This window comes from Salvelinus alpinus, chromosome 18 (genome assembly GCF_045679555.1).
Source record: "Salvelinus alpinus chromosome 18, SLU_Salpinus.1, whole genome shotgun sequence".
NCBI classification, from domain to species: domain Eukaryota; kingdom Metazoa; phylum Chordata; class Actinopteri; order Salmoniformes; family Salmonidae; genus Salvelinus; species Salvelinus alpinus.
This window is the reverse complement of record NC_092103.1, coordinates 45,252,754-45,271,153: the sequence shown is the minus strand read 5'-3', so window position 1 is coordinate 45,271,153 and position 18,400 is coordinate 45,252,754. Positions and strand designations below refer to the sequence as shown.

At 45.2% G+C, this 18,400-nt stretch overlaps 1 protein-coding gene across 3 annotated transcripts in view; it reads right to left on the bottom strand.

Annotated features, from left to right (window-relative positions):
• Positions 1-753: 753 nt before the first annotated feature.
• Positions 754-18,400, bottom strand: part of LOC139544403 (ras-specific guanine nucleotide-releasing factor RalGPS1) — a 287,070-nt gene continuing 269,423 nt past the window's right edge. For 2 of the 3 annotated variants that reach the window (XM_071351449.1, XM_071351450.1), the window contains 9 exons: positions 16,358-16,487; positions 15,793-15,941; positions 13,039-13,087; positions 12,214-12,294; positions 9,576-9,681; positions 8,987-9,079; positions 8,438-8,543; positions 6,218-6,309; positions 754-5,980 (listed from right to left, as the gene is read on the bottom strand). In XM_071351449.1, coding sequence (XP_071207550.1) covers positions 5,951-5,980; positions 6,218-6,309; positions 8,438-8,543; positions 8,987-9,079; positions 9,576-9,681; positions 12,214-12,294; positions 13,039-13,087; positions 15,793-15,941; positions 16,358-16,487 — 836 coding nt within the window. In that variant the 3' untranslated portion in view covers positions 754-5,950. The remainder of the gene's footprint in view (positions 5,981-6,217; positions 6,310-8,437; positions 8,544-8,986; positions 9,080-9,575; positions 9,682-12,213; positions 12,295-13,038; positions 13,088-15,792; positions 15,942-16,357; positions 16,488-18,400) is intronic. The other variant, XM_071351451.1, reaches the window with a different exon arrangement.

Below are 18,400 nucleotides of genomic sequence, written 5' to 3'. Positions count from 1 at the left end.
CAGTGGCACTGACTAAAATACAGTAAAATAGAATACAGTATATACATATGAGATGAGTAAAGCAGTACGTAAACATTATTAAAGTGACTAGTGTTCCATTATTGAAGTGGCCAGTGATTCCATGTCTATAGTGCAGGGTTGAGTTAGCAGGGGGTAGCAGAAACCAAGATTGAACTCTTTGGCCTGAATGCCAAGCGTCACGTCTGGAGGAAACCTGGCACCATCCCTACGGTGCAGCATCATGTTGTGGGGATGTTTTTCAGCGGCAGAGACTGGGAGACTAGTCAGAATCGAGGGAAAGATGCAAAGTACAGAGGGATTCTTGATGAAAATCTGCTCTGGACCTCAGACTGGGGTAAAGATTCACCTTCCAACAGGACAACGACCCTAAGCACACAGCCGGTGGCTTCGGGACAAGTCTCTGAATGTCCTTGAGTGGCCCAGCCAGAGCCTGGACTTGAACCTGATCAAACATATCTGGAGAGACCTGAACATAGCTGTGCAGTGAAGCTCCCCTCCAACCTGACAGAGCTTGAGAAGATCTGCAGAGAGGAATGGGAGAAACTCCCCAAATACAGGTGTGCCAAGCTTGTAGCGTTATACTCATGTGAAAACGCACCCAACCACACAAACAAACACTCGTATTTAACGCATGTCAATATTTCCAGTTTAATCAATACGCTCTTTTCGAGTGCAAAATGTGCTAAAGACAATTAGTGTAAAAGGTTTTGTCATCATTAAGAAATCGCCGGCTCAGTTTCCAGAATGGTTTTAATTCATGATTGGTGTCAACGTTTAAAGCTGAAAAATACAGCAACGTACATCAATGCCAAGGTTAGAAATAACTTAGCAAAATATTCACAGGGCAATACAAGTGAGTGGTTGTCATTTTTCACAGTCACTACAGACACCAGAAAACTTTGTACACAAAATACATGCAACGTCCCATATTACATATCTACGTTTTTTTACAAAACAGAAAATCTGGCCGATACAAGTATCAAATTAAAAGAAAATCACCAAAAGAAGAAAGCAGACTAAATAAAACGTCAACACATGATAGTAAACCCCAAAAAACTGACTTCAAAAGGTATTATGTACATGACACAAATACATGTATGCTTAATGGTATGTATCTGACATTTGAGGAGAAAAGGCTACAGTAATATTTGTAATGTGAGAATGCTGCAAGTAAGCTATACATGCTAAACTAACTGTTAACCCCAGCCTTAGAGGCTTTACATCAAGTTCAACAGGGGCTAGACTTTGGGTATTGAGCCAGCCAAACAGGATGTCACACACATGTTCCATTTGACTGATGATTGAGGATGTGTATTGAATCTGCTTCAATATAACGAACCGTCAAATTCTATTGATTTTATTGACAGCTAATTCTGTCTGAAGAAAACAAGTACCCTCTGCACACGCAGAGAAACAGTGATGTGTTTTAGCATTTCAGGTGTTCAGGTGTTTGAAACCAAGTAAGAAATCAAATACAGATGTACATTTCTAATCCTTCATTTGGGGTGCCCCACCCTAATCCTTCATTTGGGGTGCCCCATCCCTCTAATCCTTCATTTGGGGTGCCCCCCCCCTCTAATCCTTCATTTGGGGTGCCCCATCTCTCTAATCCTTCATTTGGGGTGCCCCATCTCTCTAATCCTTCATTTGGGGTGCCCCATCTCTCTAATCCTTCATTTGGGGTGCCCCATCCCTCTAATCCTTCATTTGGGGTGCCCCACCCTAATCCTTCATTTGGGGTGCCCCATCCTAATCCTTCATTTGGGGTGCCCCACCCTAATCCTTCATTTGGGGTGCCCCATCCTAATCCTTCATTTGGGGTGCCCCATCTCTCTAATCCTTCATTTGGGGTGCCCCCCCCTCTAATCCTTCATTTTGGGTGCCCCCCCCCCCCTCCCTCTAAACCTTAATTTGGGGTGCCCCCCCCTCTCCCTCTAATCCATCTGGGGTGCCGCCCCACCCCTCTAATCATTCATTTGGGGTGCCCCCTCCCATAATTTAGTTCTGGTCCACCGATACAGGTGTGAGAGGAGGAGGACCTAGAGCGAAACATCCCAATCTACTTTGCAAAAGTCTTTATGAAAATGAACATCTGTCTTTTTGAATAATCTTCTAATAATTTAAGTTATATACCGGCTTTACAAAACATTTGTATCATTGCCACACAAACTCCAAATCCCTCACTGGCCTATGTTTCAATGTAAAGTAATAGTAAATTACATGTGCAACTTTCAGACATGTACAATATGATAACTTCATGACGACAACAGTATAAAACAAGTATTTTCCATTGAGCTGGCAGAATAAGAACTGTAAGTCCGTGAAAGCAATGCAAGTCAATTGTAACTCAGTTTGTGTAAGCACATAAACGTTCACATTTATGGACATTTCAATATGCACGTGAAACAATTACAAATCTGAAACTTGGACGGTAATTGTAGCAACTACACAGATAGTTCTAAGTCAAACATTAAATTAACTCTCTGGTTTCAAAAGAAAGGGATTTAGATTTCAAGTGGAACTATGGAACACAATAGCATAGAGGCATTACTACTACACCAAACACCTACACGTAACTGCCAAAATAAAGGAAACACTTGAGTAAATGAGGAATACAAAGTATTCTAGTGCTTCCAAACAGGTGTGGTTTTCTGAGTTAATCGTAATAGTAGAATGCACAAGGTACCATGTCAAAATTGGGTAGTGCATCATCAGTTCCTCTTGTCATGTTAGTCATTGCCTACCTTAAAGCAGGGTTTCCCCATCATGCTTAGGGTCATGGATATAAAAATGCCCAGTTGCCCATTATTTTTGGCTACCATGGCTAGAAGAAGACTTTGAAAGAGGGTGTCTCCAAGGAGAACAGGGGGTTGAAAGAGGGGGTCTCCAAGGAGAACAGGGGGTTGAAAGAGGGGGTCTCCAAGGAGAACAGGGGGTTGAAAGAGGGTGTGTCTCAGTCACCAGATCTCAACCCAATTGAACACTTCTGGGAGATTCTGGAGTGGCGTCTGAGACAGCGTTTTCCACCACCATCAACAAAACACCAAATGGTGGAATTTCCCGTGGAAGAATGGCGTCGCATCCCTCCAATAGAGTTCCAGACACTTGTAGAATCTATGCCAGGGCGTATTGAAGCTGTTCTGGCTCGTGGTGGCACAACCCCCTATTGAGACACTTTATGTTGGTGTTTCCTTTATTTTGGCAGTTACCCGTATCTCTCTTTTGTTCAGAATGCAGTCCTTCATTAAAAAAAACAACAATACATTATATATATTTCAAACAACTCATTGATTGGCTCAGTCATACACACTTTGGTGGGTGCTAATTAATACAGAAAAATAAACATTTTCTTTAAATACAAATTAAAGGTTGATGTCCTAACCACTTTTTACAGAGATGCTTAATTTTTAGTACCAAACGTGTGTTAAACCACAGGTAACCGTTTTGACCCGGGTAAAATCTCACCCTTGTGATTGTCACATCATAGATGATTGGCATTCAGCATACTTATAGAGGATGCATTTGGGACTATGGCTTCAATAAAATCAGTTCATTCATTAAATAATTTGAGTTCTTATTTTCCAGCCATACATGATATGATATCATGTCTTAATGTGTTTCAAATGTCCAAACAAACATAAGTCCACACACAGATAATGTTTTAAATTGTAACTTTGTTGTGCTTCTGAAGCAACACATTTGGCTTGTATTTATGGCATCGACATCCCTTTTTTAATTCCCCACAATTACAGGAAACCGGGTTTGTTGGTGTAAGCCCTAGGGTAAGGTCCTCACTGCTCATTGTTTTATTTATATTTATTTATTTAACCTTTATATTTAACTAGGCAAGTCAGTTAAGAACAAATTCTTATTTACAATAACGGCCTACCCCAACCCTAACGACGCTGGGCCAATTGTGCGCCACCCTATGGGACTCCCAATCACGGCCGGATGTGATACAGCCTGGATTTGAACCAGGGACTGTAGTGACACCTCTTGCACTGAGATGCAGTGACTTAGACTGCTGCGCCACTCGGGAGCCCTGTCGTGCACTCTTACCACATTCTTACTGTGGGTCGTTTAAAGGGATAGTTCACCCAAATTACAAAATGGTATATTGGCTTCCTTACACTGTAAGCAGTCTATGGACAGCAATCAATGCTGTGGTTTAGTTTCCTTGGAACGGTTTCCACATGCTAACGATTTAGCAGTTGTGGCACAAATCCCATTCACGTCATTGGACCGATATTAGCATTTTCTGTGCATCATTTTCAAATCATGAATAAGTTACTTTTTTTTGAGCTTCACAAACAATTTTAGATACTTTTGGATAATTTGTAAATCATGTGCTAAAAATGCTAATATCAGTCCCATGACTTGAATGGGATTTGTGCCACAACTGCTAAATCGTTAGCATGTGGAAACCGTTCCAAGGAAACTAAACCACAGCATGGATTGCTGTCATAACTTGTTCACAGGGTGTAATTTTGTAATATGGGTGAACTGTCCCCCTTGAAATCATACCGTGCTATCATTTCCCATTGACAACTAAAGAGAAAATAAATACAAAAATATATATATATTTTTTAAATATTTACAATTAACTCACTGATGGTGCTGAAACCCACTGACTTGTCTGAAATCTCAACCAGATTAATATCACAAGAGAACTGAAGCCCTTGGCTGATCTAGTGTCTTCTTGACCCTTCTCTAAGCTGGCCTTTATCTGGTAGTGAAGTTTCAAGCTGGTTCGTATACAAGAGGAACAAAAATCAGTGATGTCTTTTCTATATGATGACGAATGTCATTGCAAGTGACCAAATACATTTCCCCTCGATGGACAATAAAGTTGTGAATCAAACTTAAAATGTTATGACAAAAGTGCAACATAAAAAAAATGTTCTGTGTGTTTGTTTCATTTCTGACTGGTAGAAAAGTCTATCACCATTTGTCATCTCATCCGAACCAATAAAGACTTTTCTTTCTCAACCTACTTGGAGTTTAAAAAAATTGGTCTTTAAATCGGCAGACATTGTTTGTATGGCTATAATAAATAGTATGGTCTGACAGAGCAGGGGGGGGGGGGGGGGGGTTAAGGTTTGGCTGAGCCTTTGTATGTTAAATAACTAGTTATTTAGAAAGCCAAGTGCTTTCTCCCTTATTTGAAAACTCAAAGAGTCATGACTTCTGCTGTAAAGTCCACTGCATGACGCAAGGACCAGGGTCGACGATGAGCATCAGTCCGGCTGCATGATGCAAGGACCAGGGTCGACGATGAGTATCAGTCCGGCTGCATGATGCAAGGACCAGGGTGGACGATGAGCATCAATCTAGCGTGTGTTTTGCAAGGACCAGGGTCGACGATGAGCATCAGTCTAGCGTGTGTTTTGCAAGGTGTCCAGTCAACAGTGGTCTGAAACATTGGCTGAAATAGTTAAGGGGGCAATGGCAGTGCTGATCTCCAAGGGCCCAAGTCACTGGTCCCCGAGCCTACTTCTCACAGTCTCTTAACACTGTCAGTCTTCTTTGTGCATTTACAGGTATTTTTTTTTAATCCTTTCTTCTAAGCAAAACCCAACATGGGCCAAAGACATATGAGCTTGCTCACACGTTTATAGCAGCAGAACAAACGACGACAAGCGAGAAAGCTTTGACACGAAACAAAGGGCTTAAATATGTGTTTTTCCTTTCTCTGGAAAGAGAGACATCGCATGTAGTCCTTGGCTAAAACGCTGCTGTGTGTGTGTGTCCAGTGGTAAAGAGCATCTGCTCCAGTCTGTAGAATCGGACACAGGACACACTTCCTCACCCCTCACTTCTTAGGATTCCAATCAATTCCTCCGTTCCACCATTTTATCAGAGTTTGTTAGACTCTCATAGAAATGGGCTTGGCACTAACTCCCCACTGGGCAAGCTGACTGGTTGTCCACTACTCAAATGACATTAGGTTGGTTGGTATCTGGTAAGGGACAAGCAGAATACATGAAGTACATTAATGAAGAAAGAAGGAATTAGGTGTGGTCAGCTGTGGTCAGAATGAAATGGCACATTTTCCCCAAGAGATTGAAAGAAAAATCAATCATTAAAAAAAAAATGCATGTACTACCATTGAATTGACGTTGTGTCTGTGTATATATTTACAAGATAAATAAATAATTGAAATCAATTCAATCGATTATAAAGACAACATTACTACCTGAGGTCTACAGCTCCTGCAAGCCTCCTCCAGGTTTTTGTGCCAGATGATCGCAGAGAATCTGGATCCCGTCTGGAACTTGTAAACATTACCTGTGAAGCAACAAGACAAGAGGGCTTTGGAGCTTGACCTAAAACAACCTAACCATTTGCTTGAGCTAATTAAGGTCAGACCGAATAGCACCCCCCCTCCAGCAGTTACCAGGTTTCCATCCAACATTTTTACGCGAGTAAAGTACATGTCAGATGAAACATGTCATGATAGGCCTGATGAACACGGAACATTTGTCGACAAAATTAAAATACGCTCGACAAGGTGGGATATTTTTTGTGTCTGTAAAATTAATTAGGCGAGAAATCTCAGTGGAAACGCTTTTAATGCGCAAATACTGATATAATAACCATTATTATTGAAATAAATTTGAAGTCACGCAATGACATGTGTGGTCCTCCCACTGGGAAAGTATACAGTTTATTAGGCTACAGATTAAATAAGTTATGAACTTCACAGGGTGGTGAAAATGCAGTGATCTTGATGCTCCTTTCCAATACATATCCAGGGTCTTATTCTGGTGACGTGATGATCGATGCAGGACCGAATTTGTGAAACCCTGCCCCTTAGGAGAGCTATTTAAAACTTGTCAGAAATGTCCAGATCAACTAGCCAATATCAGCTAACGTTTTGGTTTTTTTGCTAGGTTTTTTAGTCCATAGATTTTGTAAAGAATTGCAAGAAAATTTGCTTTAAAACTGCAACTATTTTCTCTCCACCAACAAGAGGGGTGTGAACAGTTTGTGTCATGTGCCAATAGAAAAAGACGTGGTGGGCGCAGGCACGGGGTGTTCCCCAATGCAAGAAGGGGGGGGGGGGGCCCTGAGTGAAAAAGTTTGGGAGTCCCTGATGCAAGCTATATCCGCACTGTATCTGCAAGCTGTTAGCTAGACAGCACGTACCATTACCAGAGTGGTCACATTCGCAATATAACAAAACACTTTTGTTGTTGTGAGAAAACCATCAGTAGAGTTGAAAATGCAATCCCGGGTGGCGCAGTGGTCTAGAGCTGCGCCACCAGAGTCTCTGGGTTCACGCCCAGGCTCTGTCGCAGCCGGCCGCGACCGGGAGGTCCGTGGGGCGACGCACAATTGGCCTAGCGTCATCCGGGTTAAGGAGGGTTTGGCCGGTAGGGATATCCTTGTCTCATCGCGCTCCAGCGACTCCTGTGGCGGGCCGGGCGCAGTGCGCGCTAACCAAGGGGGCCAGGTACACGGTGTTTCCTCCGACACATTGGTGCGGCTGGCTTCCGGGTTGGAGGCGCGCTGTGTTAAGAAGCAGTGCGGCTTGGTTGGGTTGTGCTTCGGAGGACGCATGGCTTTCGACCTTCGTCTCTCCCGAGCCCGTACGGGAGTTGTAGCGATGAGACAAGATAGTAATTACTAGCGATTGGATACCACGAAAATTGGGGAGAAAAGGGGATAAAACATTTTAAAAAATAAAAAAAAGAAAAAAGAAAAAGAAAATGCATTTAACTTGTATATGTTTTCGGTACATAGGATTTTACCCGCATAAGGTATTTTCATGTGCACTACGTAATTTATCTGCAACAAGTCAATTTGATGGAAACATCTCTGGTGGGAAAATGCACATTTTATTTAATGTATATTTTTAGAATATTCACATGAAAATCTGTCGCCAATTGGATGGAAACCTAGCTACTGGTGCAAAAAAAACTCAACTGAAGAGAAAGTTGTCCCGAGTGACAAAAATCATGTTGGTTTGGTGAGCAAAATAAAAGTACCTCAACCATTAGGACTATCTTTACCCTCGCCCATACCGACAAAAAACCATGGACAACTACTGTACAGTTCATGTTCACAGACAAGTCTGGATTCGAGACTCGTTTTTAAAAAAGTGTTTACGTTCAACCCCCGTTCATTTGCAGTGACAGTGTGCTTCACTTCCTCCTCTGACACAGGTGTCCTTTCGCTAATGTGCGCTAGAAAACCAAACCTTATATGCCTCAGACATCCAGCAATATGTCCTGGGATCAACAAATATATTAATATACAGTCACATCCAGAATTATTGGATCCCTTGTTAAAGAGAAGTATAAAATAAATCATACAAAATACTGAGCTGCCAATTTTTTTGGGGGAAAATATATTTTATACTAATACAATTTCTCCTGTACAACATTCCAAAAAAATTGTCTCCAAGGCTCACCTTTATCCGGGTCGTTGAGGTGGAAGATGTTCGGTCTAGCCGGGTCGTCAGGCAGGACCACCATCCAGCCCGTTACACACACCTTCTTACAGGCTGAAGATTTGTACTGCAGGGAAGATGTGACCACACTGGATCAGATGAACGGCATCGCAAGTGTGTAATGAAAACAACACAGCCTTCTGCCTCTAGAGGACGGGCGTTTGTTTGGATGTTGATCCAAATGTCTTTCTCCACTTTTAGTTATTTGCTACTCATCAATTGTTTCCCCTACATTTCTTTCTAGTAAACTGAACATTGTTTTCCCTACATTTCTTTCTAGTAAACTGAACATTGTCACTATTAGGACCACTATTTAGTTTGTGTTGAGAGAAAAAACCTGCAGTAGACAGGTTCTTCAGGAGTGTATTCATTAGTGCACACCCGTAGCAAAACATTTTGCAACTGAAAAACTGTTGGGCAACAAAAACTGAAGTTTCTTATTGGACTAGTTCAACTTGGTCTCTCCCTGTTCGTTTGCTTCCTAGTGAATACACCAATGGTCTCACTCACATGCTTCCTCTCGGAGGCCCTCAAGGCCTTGGCCCCGTAGAACGTCAGCGTCGAACCAGAGAGAGTGATCCAAAAGCGTGTCCACGATGACAACTGGAGCACAAACACACACACACACATATATATAACATGACAGTTTTGACTATAAGAATAACTTACAATGAACAACTTGTTCCTTGATCACTACAGTATGGTATAACAGTAAGAAAATGTTCAATTACAGAGAAAAGGAGGAGCGAGTGGGTAAGAAAACACTGTAGAAACAACAACTTGTACCAGGAGTCAGACAGAAAACACATCCCTCCTTACCTTGGACCAGGAGTCAGACAGTGGACACATCCCTCCTTACTTTGGACCAGGAGTCAGACAGAGAACAAATCCCTCCTTACCTTGGACCAGGAGTCAGACAGTGGACACATCCCTCCTTACCTTGGACCAGGAGTCAGACAGAGGACACATCCATCCTTACCTTGGACCAGGAGTCAGAGAGTGGACACATCACTCCTTACCTTGGACCAGGAGTCAGACAGAGGACACATCCATCCTTACCTTGGACCAGGAGTCAGAGAGTGGACACATCACTCCTTACCTTGGGTTTTCGGCCCTCTTTCAGCAGGGTCTTCCTCCGAAGGGGCCCCTCGATAGTAACACTGCCCACCTCGCTGCACCCGTGGCACGGGTTGGCACCTGAGGGGCTGGGGGAGGGATGAGGATGGAGGAAGGGGTCAAAACCAAAGTTGTATGAACAGTAGTAGAAGAGACTGTGGCTTCTCTAGTACCCTTTTCACACTACCGAACCAAGCCAAGCCGTACTGAGCCGGCCCCGGTTTTGCATCCACCATAGTCGCTGGAACTGTTCTGGAACGAACCATATAACCAGAACATGATAGTGTGAAAAGGGTATAGGTCTCTGACACCGCTCGTCTCTTTGGCAGAGCTCCTCAAAATGATCAGATATGGTGTTGTGTGATAACGGGATGTGACAGATGTCAATTGGGGTTTGCATGCTTTAAAAAAAATTAAGTTCCACTAAAGCTAAGAGTAGAACAAGGTGGATGACCAAAGGAAGGCTATCTGAAACCCTCAGTCTTAATAAACCAGACCAGGAGAGCAGTAGGTACCCGGCGGGCAAAATTAGACCGGGAATGTCATAATTACGTCATTGTTATGTTGTAAAAACGGGTTTTCTGGTTGCAGAGTGGTCAGGGAACCAGATCAAGACAAGATGTCTTCGTTACATTATCAAGACGTCAGGGAAAGCCTTGATATTTTTGATATCTGGTCGGATAACAACCAAATAACGACTTTAAGACGTGTTGTTTTACAAGTTCCAAAATGACACCTTCCTTATATAATCCGTATACAACAGGAATGATGTAATAAAACCAATTTTGCCCACTGTTCACAGGCGATTTAGCTATTCAGACTTTCTAGGGAGCTGGAAGAGGGTGAAGCATGGGATCGCCATGCCAACCAAAAGGGGACAAGCTGATGACGATAAACGTTAGCCTGATCTTGACCACGTTCAGACCACATTCTGATCCCTCTGTAGCAGAGAGTTGACATTGGAACAGTGGGACAAAAGCTAACTTGAGATAATATGCGCATACCTTTTCGAGGTTTTGTGTAAAACCGTGTGCGTTGATATCAGTGGAAGAATCGCACGTATGCACATGTGTAAAAAGTTAGGATTTGGCCCAGGTATAATGTATAAATTACAGTAGAACATTTTCACGAGAACCCTGAAGAAGCATCCTTTACATTCCTCTCGCCACAATGGTTCTCATTTAAATTCTCAGTGAAACACCCCCCCCCCCCCCCCCGAAGACAAACAGACAGCTCAGGGTCAAACGGGCCCCAAAGTAAAGGAAATCAGAAACAGTCGAGGAACTATGTAGCATTTGTCCAAGTCCTTTGTCCCTTACCCCTGGAGTGTGGAGACGAGGGACTCAAAAGGCTGTGACCGTGATACACAGAGAAGGAAGGATGCCCCGGGTAGAAGTTTCCCCTACTCCAAGCTCACTACATCTTCCCCAAACCACAACCCCTGAAACCCCAACCTTAAAAGGGGAAGTTCAGGATTTTACAATATAACGCTGTGATAGTTCTTCACCCTAAAATGTGTCTATGCGCAAAGACAAAATGTAATCCGTAGTTTGTTTTTCTTTAAACAGCCACTACAAACTCTAGCCTGCGCCATCTTAAAACCATACGGAATATGTAAAAACAGAAAGGGAAAATAGTTTCTTAATATGCTCCACATATCCCTGTCACGCCCATACAATTGGCCATTACATTCTTAATATGCTCCACATATCCCTGTCACGCCCATACAATTGGCCATTACATTCTTAATATGCTCCACATATCCCTGTCACGCCCATACAATTGGCCATTACATTCTTAATATGCTCCACATATCCCTGTCACGCCCATACAATTGGCCATTACATTCTTAATATGCTCCACATATCCCTGTCACGCCCATACAATTGGCCATTACATTCTTAATATGCTCCACATATCCCTGTCACGCCCATACAATTGGCCATTACATTCTTAATATGCTCCACATATCCCTGTCACGCCCATACAATTGGCCATTACATTCTTAATATGCTCCACATATCCCTGTCACGCCCATACAATTGGCCATTACATTCTTAATATGCTCCACATATCCCTGTCACGCCCATACAATTGGCCATTACATTCTTAATATGCTCCACATATCCCTGTCACGCCCATACAATTGACCATTACATTCTTAATATGCTCCACATATCCCTGTCACGCCCATACATTTGACCATTACATTCTTAATATGCTCCACATTGCCCTATCACGCCCATACATTTTTAAGCTAGCAGTGGCCAAAGTTTGTTGTGCTGTTTAAAGTTAAACTCAAACCATGGATTCCAGTTTCTCCTGGCCCATAAACTACTAGCAAGGTGAGGAAACCATCTAACAATAAATTGTAAAATACTGAACTTCCCCTTTAACCATTAAACCCACCAAAACTGTGAAGAGACTGACCGTAGACCAGGGGTTAGGGGCAACTTCCACCAACAGTGTGAAGAGACTGAGTGAGACGGACGCTGCATGCAGTGACAAGAGGTGACAGCGTGACCCTCACCCTTCTTTTCCCAGAGATGAATGACCTATGACCCTAGAACATGTGACATAACCCGACCCCACCACCACCACCACCACCACCACCACTGTACCTGTAAACATAGCTGCGGCTCCGGGGTGAATTACGTAGAGGGACCTTCCAGTTGGGACCCAGTGTGGCATACATGCGTCCCCTGTGTTTGCACATTGTCAACAGTCAGTCTGAGTTGCCAGGAGGGTCACTGCTATTTGGTTTACAATACCCCCAACCCCTTTTTCACAAGTGTACGTAATAGTTCTGATGTTTAAACCAGACCTGGGACAAATACGGAAAATACTTGAGGAGCACTTGATTTAATTTTTACGGCGCAATGAACCCAATTAAATAGTCCCCATAGCACAAACTTCAAGCTAAATGAAGTGCAGTGTATTTGACCCAGGTCTGATTCATTCAGTGATTGGAATTAAAGATGAGAAATAGGGTTTGAGAATAATTGCACATCTTGTCGGACGTGGAAACCGAGATAACATGAGAACGTTGGTCGACACTCAACGCTGGGACCTTTTAGAGCAATGATATTGTTCTTTAGTGACTTTTATTCAGTGAGGTCGATTTGACACGCTTAAAGACTCATTTGCAACAATTTCATAACAGCGTGAAACGTTAGTATGAGGCTTGTAATCCCTTTGAGATGATAAACATGAGCGACTACGTAAACACTATTAGTAAATCATTCAAGGAGGTACAGTTCAAAATCGGAAAGTATTACGCAAAACAGCCAATCAAAACATTGTAAGTATCTCTGCTTATCTACGACTATGTCATTCACTAATAGTGTGCAAATAGAGACCCATTTCAAAGTGATAAAACAAAAACCGGGTAAGGTTAAGCGCTGGGTTGGGTTGCCACGTTAAAGAAAACGGCAGATGGTACCAACCTTTCCATCCCTGGCGAGAGTTCCTCGCCGAATGAGCTTTCACTGCTGCCTAAAGAGGAGACAGGGAAATACTGCTGTCACGGACAGACACTGCTAACTGGCAACCTCAGAGTACCCAATACCCGAATTCTGAGCATTACACAGCTTAAAGTGAAAGTTCACTCCAAAATCAATGTTTGTCAGACAATTTCAGATGAGTTCACACTGCCGTGAACTACGCATTCACTGCCGTGAACTACACACGGTTGATGACGAACCCGAGCAAACAGTAAAAATTGGGGAGCGTCTGAAGCAGGTGCAAGATGAAGCCTGTATGGTGAGAGAGCAGTAGGGACGACATGGCCAGCACCTCGGTAGGGTCGGCATGGCCAGCACCGCGGTAGGGTCGGCATGGCCAGCACCGCGGTAGGGACCGCATGGCCAGCACCGCTGTGGGCACCACTCGGGAGCCCACTGAGATACAGTGTCTTAGACCGCTGCTCCACTCGGGAGCTCACTGAGATGCAGTGTCTTAGACCGTTGCTCCACTCGGGAGCCCACTGAGATGTAGTGCCTTAGACCGCTGCTCCACTCGGGAGCCCACTGAGATGCAGTTCCTTAGACCGCTGCTCCACTCGGGAGCCCACTGAGATGCAGTGTCTTAGACCGCTGCTCCACTCGGGAGCCCACTGAGATGCTGCTCCACTCGGGAGCTCACTGAGATGCAGTGTCTTAGACCGCTGCTCCACTCGGGAGCCCACTGAGATGCAGTGCCTTAGACCGCTGCTCCACTCGGGAGCCCACTGAGATGCAGTGTCTTAGACCGCTGCTCCACTCGGGAGCCCACTGAGATGCAGTGTCTTAGACCGCTGCTCCACTCGGGAGCTCACTGAGATGCAGTGCCTTAGACCGCTGCTCCACTCGGGAGCCCACTGAGATGCAGTGTCTTAAACCGTTGCTCCACTCGGGAGCCCACTGAGATGCAGTGTCTTAGACCGCTGCTCCACTCGGGAGCCCACTGAGATGCAGTGCCTTAGACCGCTGCTCCACTCGGGAGCCCACTGAGATGCAGTGTCTTAGACCGCTGCTCCACTCGGGAGCTCACTGAGATGCAGTGTCTTAGACCGCTGCTCCACTCGGGAGCCCACTGAGATGCAGTGTCTTAGACCGCTGCTCCACTCGGGAGCCCACTGAGATGCAGTGTCTTAAACCGTTGCTCCACTCGGGAGCCCACTGAGATGCAGTGTCTTAGACCGCTGCTCCACTCGGGAGCCCACTGAGATGCAGTGCCTTAGACCGCTGCTCCACTCGGGAGCCCACTGAGATGCAGTGTCTTAGACCGCTGCTCCACTCGGGAGCCCACTGAGATGCAGTGCCTTAGACCGCTGCTCCACTCGGGAGCCCACTGAGATGCAGTGCCTTAGACCGCTGCTCCACTCGGGAGCCCACTGAGATGCAGTGTCTTAAACCGTTGCTCCACTCGGGAGCCCACTGAGATGCAGTGTCTTAGACCGCTGCTCCACTCGGGAGCCCACTGAGATGCAGTGCCTTAGACCGCTGCTCCACTCGGGAGCCCACTGAGATGCAGTGCCTTAGACCGCTGCTCCACTCGGGAGCCCACTGAGATGCAGTGCCTTAGACCGCTGCTCCACTCGGGAGCCCACTGAGATGCAGTGTCTTAGACCGCTGCTCCACTCGGGAGCCCACTGAGATGCAGTGTCTTAGACCGCTGCTCCACTCGGGAGCTCACTGAGATGCAGTGTCTTAGACCGCTGCTCCACTCGGGAGCTAACTGAGATGCAGTGTCTTAGACCGCTGCTCCACTCGGGAGCCCACTGAGATGCTGCTCCACTTGGGAGCTCACTGAGATGCAGTGTCTTAGACCGCTGCTCCACTCGGGAGCCCACTGAGATGCAGTGTCTTAGACCGCTGCTCCACTCGGGAGCCCACTGAGATGCAGTGCCTTAGACCGCTGCTCCACTCGGGAGCCCACTGAGATGCAGTGTCTTAGACCGCTGCTCCACTCGGGAGCCCACTGAGATGCAGTGTCTTAGACCGCTGCTCCACTCGGGAGCTCACTGAGATGCAGTGTCTTAGACCGCTGCTCCACTCGGGAGCTAACTGAGATGCAGTGTCTTAGACCGCTGCTCCACTCGGGAGCCCACTGAGATGCTGCTCCACTTGGGAGCTCACTGAGATGCAGTGTCTTAGACCGCTGCTCCACTCGGGAGCCCACTGAGATGCAGTGTCTTAAACCGCTGCTCCACTCAGGAGCCTCATGATGGTACTAGTAATCATTATGCACATGTGACTCTGCTGTAGTGTTTGATCTTGTGCGGTATAAACACACATATTTCTATAAAGCGGACATAGGTCTATTGTTTCCACTGGTTTTGGTCTTGTTTAGACCCATTAGACTCCTTTTGAGTTCTGGAGAAATGTCGGACAAACTTCGACTTTGGAGTGAACCATCATCATATTAAACTAAGTGTTTGCATCAATACAAAGTTTGCATCAGATTTCCCCCCCCCCCCCCCCCCGAGGGAAACTTAATACAAAAGATGGGCCTAGAAGAAAAAGCTGAAGTAAGGACAAAAACATGAAATACAATTTAATGTGGAAATATAGATTTAACTCGGTGACTGCATACCCTGCTATCGAGGCATAAAATAGATGTTGCAGACAAGACTTCAAGAAAAGCGCAATTAAAAAGTGAGGCTTTGTGGACATCTTTCAACATGTGGTATTGAGGTTGTATGAGGTGGGGGGGGGTACCTAAAGACATGCCGTTAGATACGGCCATGCTGTGTGGGTCATTTCGAGCTGGGCTCTGGGACTCCAGGAAGCTGTCATCCAGCAGGTGGCGTGGCTTCTCAATGGGGAATGTGGCGCTCTTACTCTCCACCATGCCGTACGCCATCATACTAAGGGGAGATGGAGCAATATAGGGGAGAAGGAGAGTCAGGGAGAGAGAGGGGAGAGAGAGTAACAGAGGGAGAGAGAGAGTAACAGAGGGAGAGGGAGAGTAACAGAGGGAGAGAGACAGGGAGAGTAACAGAGGGAGAGAGAGAGAGAGTAACAGAGGGAGAGAGAGAGAGAGTAACAGAGGGAGGGAGAGAGAGAGAGTAACAGAGGGAGAGAGTAACAGAGGGAGAGAGAGAGAGTAACAGAGGGAGAGAGAGAGAGTAACAGAGGGAGAGAGAGAGATAGAGTGAGAGTAACAGAGAGAGGAGAAAAGATGGTAGTGATGTGGCAAATCATTGCACTCTATTGGAGACGTACTGTGATATCTTATTATATTCAGTGAACTGAAACACAAGTACGGTACACAGACACTCACTTGTTGCCCAGGCTGTGGCTCTTCCTGTGGCGAGAGGGTGGAGGGGTGGGCATGTGCACCATCACCGAGGCGTCGGGACAGGTGGGTCGCCGGTAGTTGTACCTCACAGAGGCAGACACATCAGACGGACCTGAGAGGAGGAGCAAAACGAGAGGCCATCAGTAAAAATGAGTCCCAGTTGTATTTACAAGTCAGAATCCCTCAAGTCTCCACCATTGGTCATTAAGCACAAAGCTTGGCCCCACTTTTTTTGGCAAATCAGCTGTTATCCGCTAATACGCACAGAGATAAAAACAGTGAATGGTTCTCGAGCTAACACTATCCCATACCCCCCCCCCCCCCCCCACTGAACCTGAGACATGGGACAGAAACACCTCTATTTAGAAAAAAACCAATAACACAACCGGTTGTTGGGGACTCTGCTCTCAGTTCAAAGAGTAGACAACAATTCTCAGAAACCCTTGCCATTTGACCTTCTGACCCTGGAAAATGAATTCCATTCATGAAATGATTGATGGCTGTATGTGCTAGAGGACTAAGGCTGTGGGTGCACGCAAACCATTTTGAAGACTGTATCTTTAGATTGAACTACTGTAGTCCAGTGTGCTGAGCAGAGACCATTGACGTTATTCAGAATCGGCCCACTAGGTGGGGTCAGTGGGTTGTAGTTTGAGCACGTAGACATTGTTTGCTGTTTTAATTAGCCTCTATCCACATGTGATGAGTGTAGTATCCTTCCATGTACTGCATGTATGATAACAGCTGTATAATGAGCCTATCCACGTTTTCACTCTTGCTGGGACTTTGTGGGCTTGGCGACGACATGTGGTGTTGCCATGTGCTTTCTCTGCCAGTGGAACCTATGACTCAAGTCTCGTTTCCCCTCTGTGTGGCGCTTCGCACTAAAGCCCACTAGGGGCCATTCAATTAGTCATGAAATCACCAGATTAAACTCAGCACTGCAGTCGGAGAGAACTCCACACACATACTTGAGCCTGTTTTACATTTACAAAACAAGGACGATAAAACGGCCAACAATATATGCTGTTTGGAACTTAAATTTACAAGAACATGGTTCAAAGTCAATGAGTGAAGCGAAAAACCATCCTTAAAAAAGACTGGACTTCTTCCAATTTGTTGTGATTTTCAGTGACCCCAAACTCTGAGGGGTCAGTGTCGACTTCACGGCTCACTTTGGTCTTGATTCGTCTCACGCAAAGATGAGAGAAAAAACAATGACCAATCACAGAGCCATATATATGTCTGGCCAATCAGTCTGTCTGGAGGAGTAAAGAGGTCTAGACACAGGCTGTCATAGGGAAACGTTAATGACCCGTGTTCATGTAGAGAAGGGTTCTGGGTTTACCACCATGCAGCCTGTCGAGGGCGTCTCATCTCGCTACGTCTCCTACCGGTTCTAATGATGTTTTCATGGTAAATCTCATCTTGCTACGTCTCCTACCGGTTCTAATGATGTTTTCATGGTAAATCTCATCTCGCTACGTCTCCTACCGGTTCTAATGACATTCCATGGTAAACAAACTGCAGCAACAAATGAGAGCCTTCCTGCTATCCCACGCTCTGTTTGTCAATAAATACTTCCCGACCCACAGCTAAATGAGCTAAATGCTCTCCATGTGTGGCCCATTATATCTCCTTTTTAAAGGCTAACTGGTCTTGACTAAGTACCTGCAGCTGAACTTGGTATTAGGGCCAAATGAATAAACTCCAGCACAGTGTGATGCAGTCTGAACAGGAGTGAATCAGGTACTGGTCTGAACAGGAGTGAATCAGGTACTGGTCTGAACAGGAGTGAATCAGGTACTGGTCTGAACGAGTGTGAATCAGGTACTGGTCTGAACGAGTGTGAATTAGGTACTGGTCTGAACGACAGTGTGAATCAGGTACTGGTCTGAACGAGTGTGAATCAGGTACTGGTCTGAACAAGTGTGAATCAGGTACTGGTCTGAATGACAGTGTGAATCAGGTACTGGTCTGAACGAGTGTGAATCAGGTACTGGTCTGAACGACAGTGTGAATCAG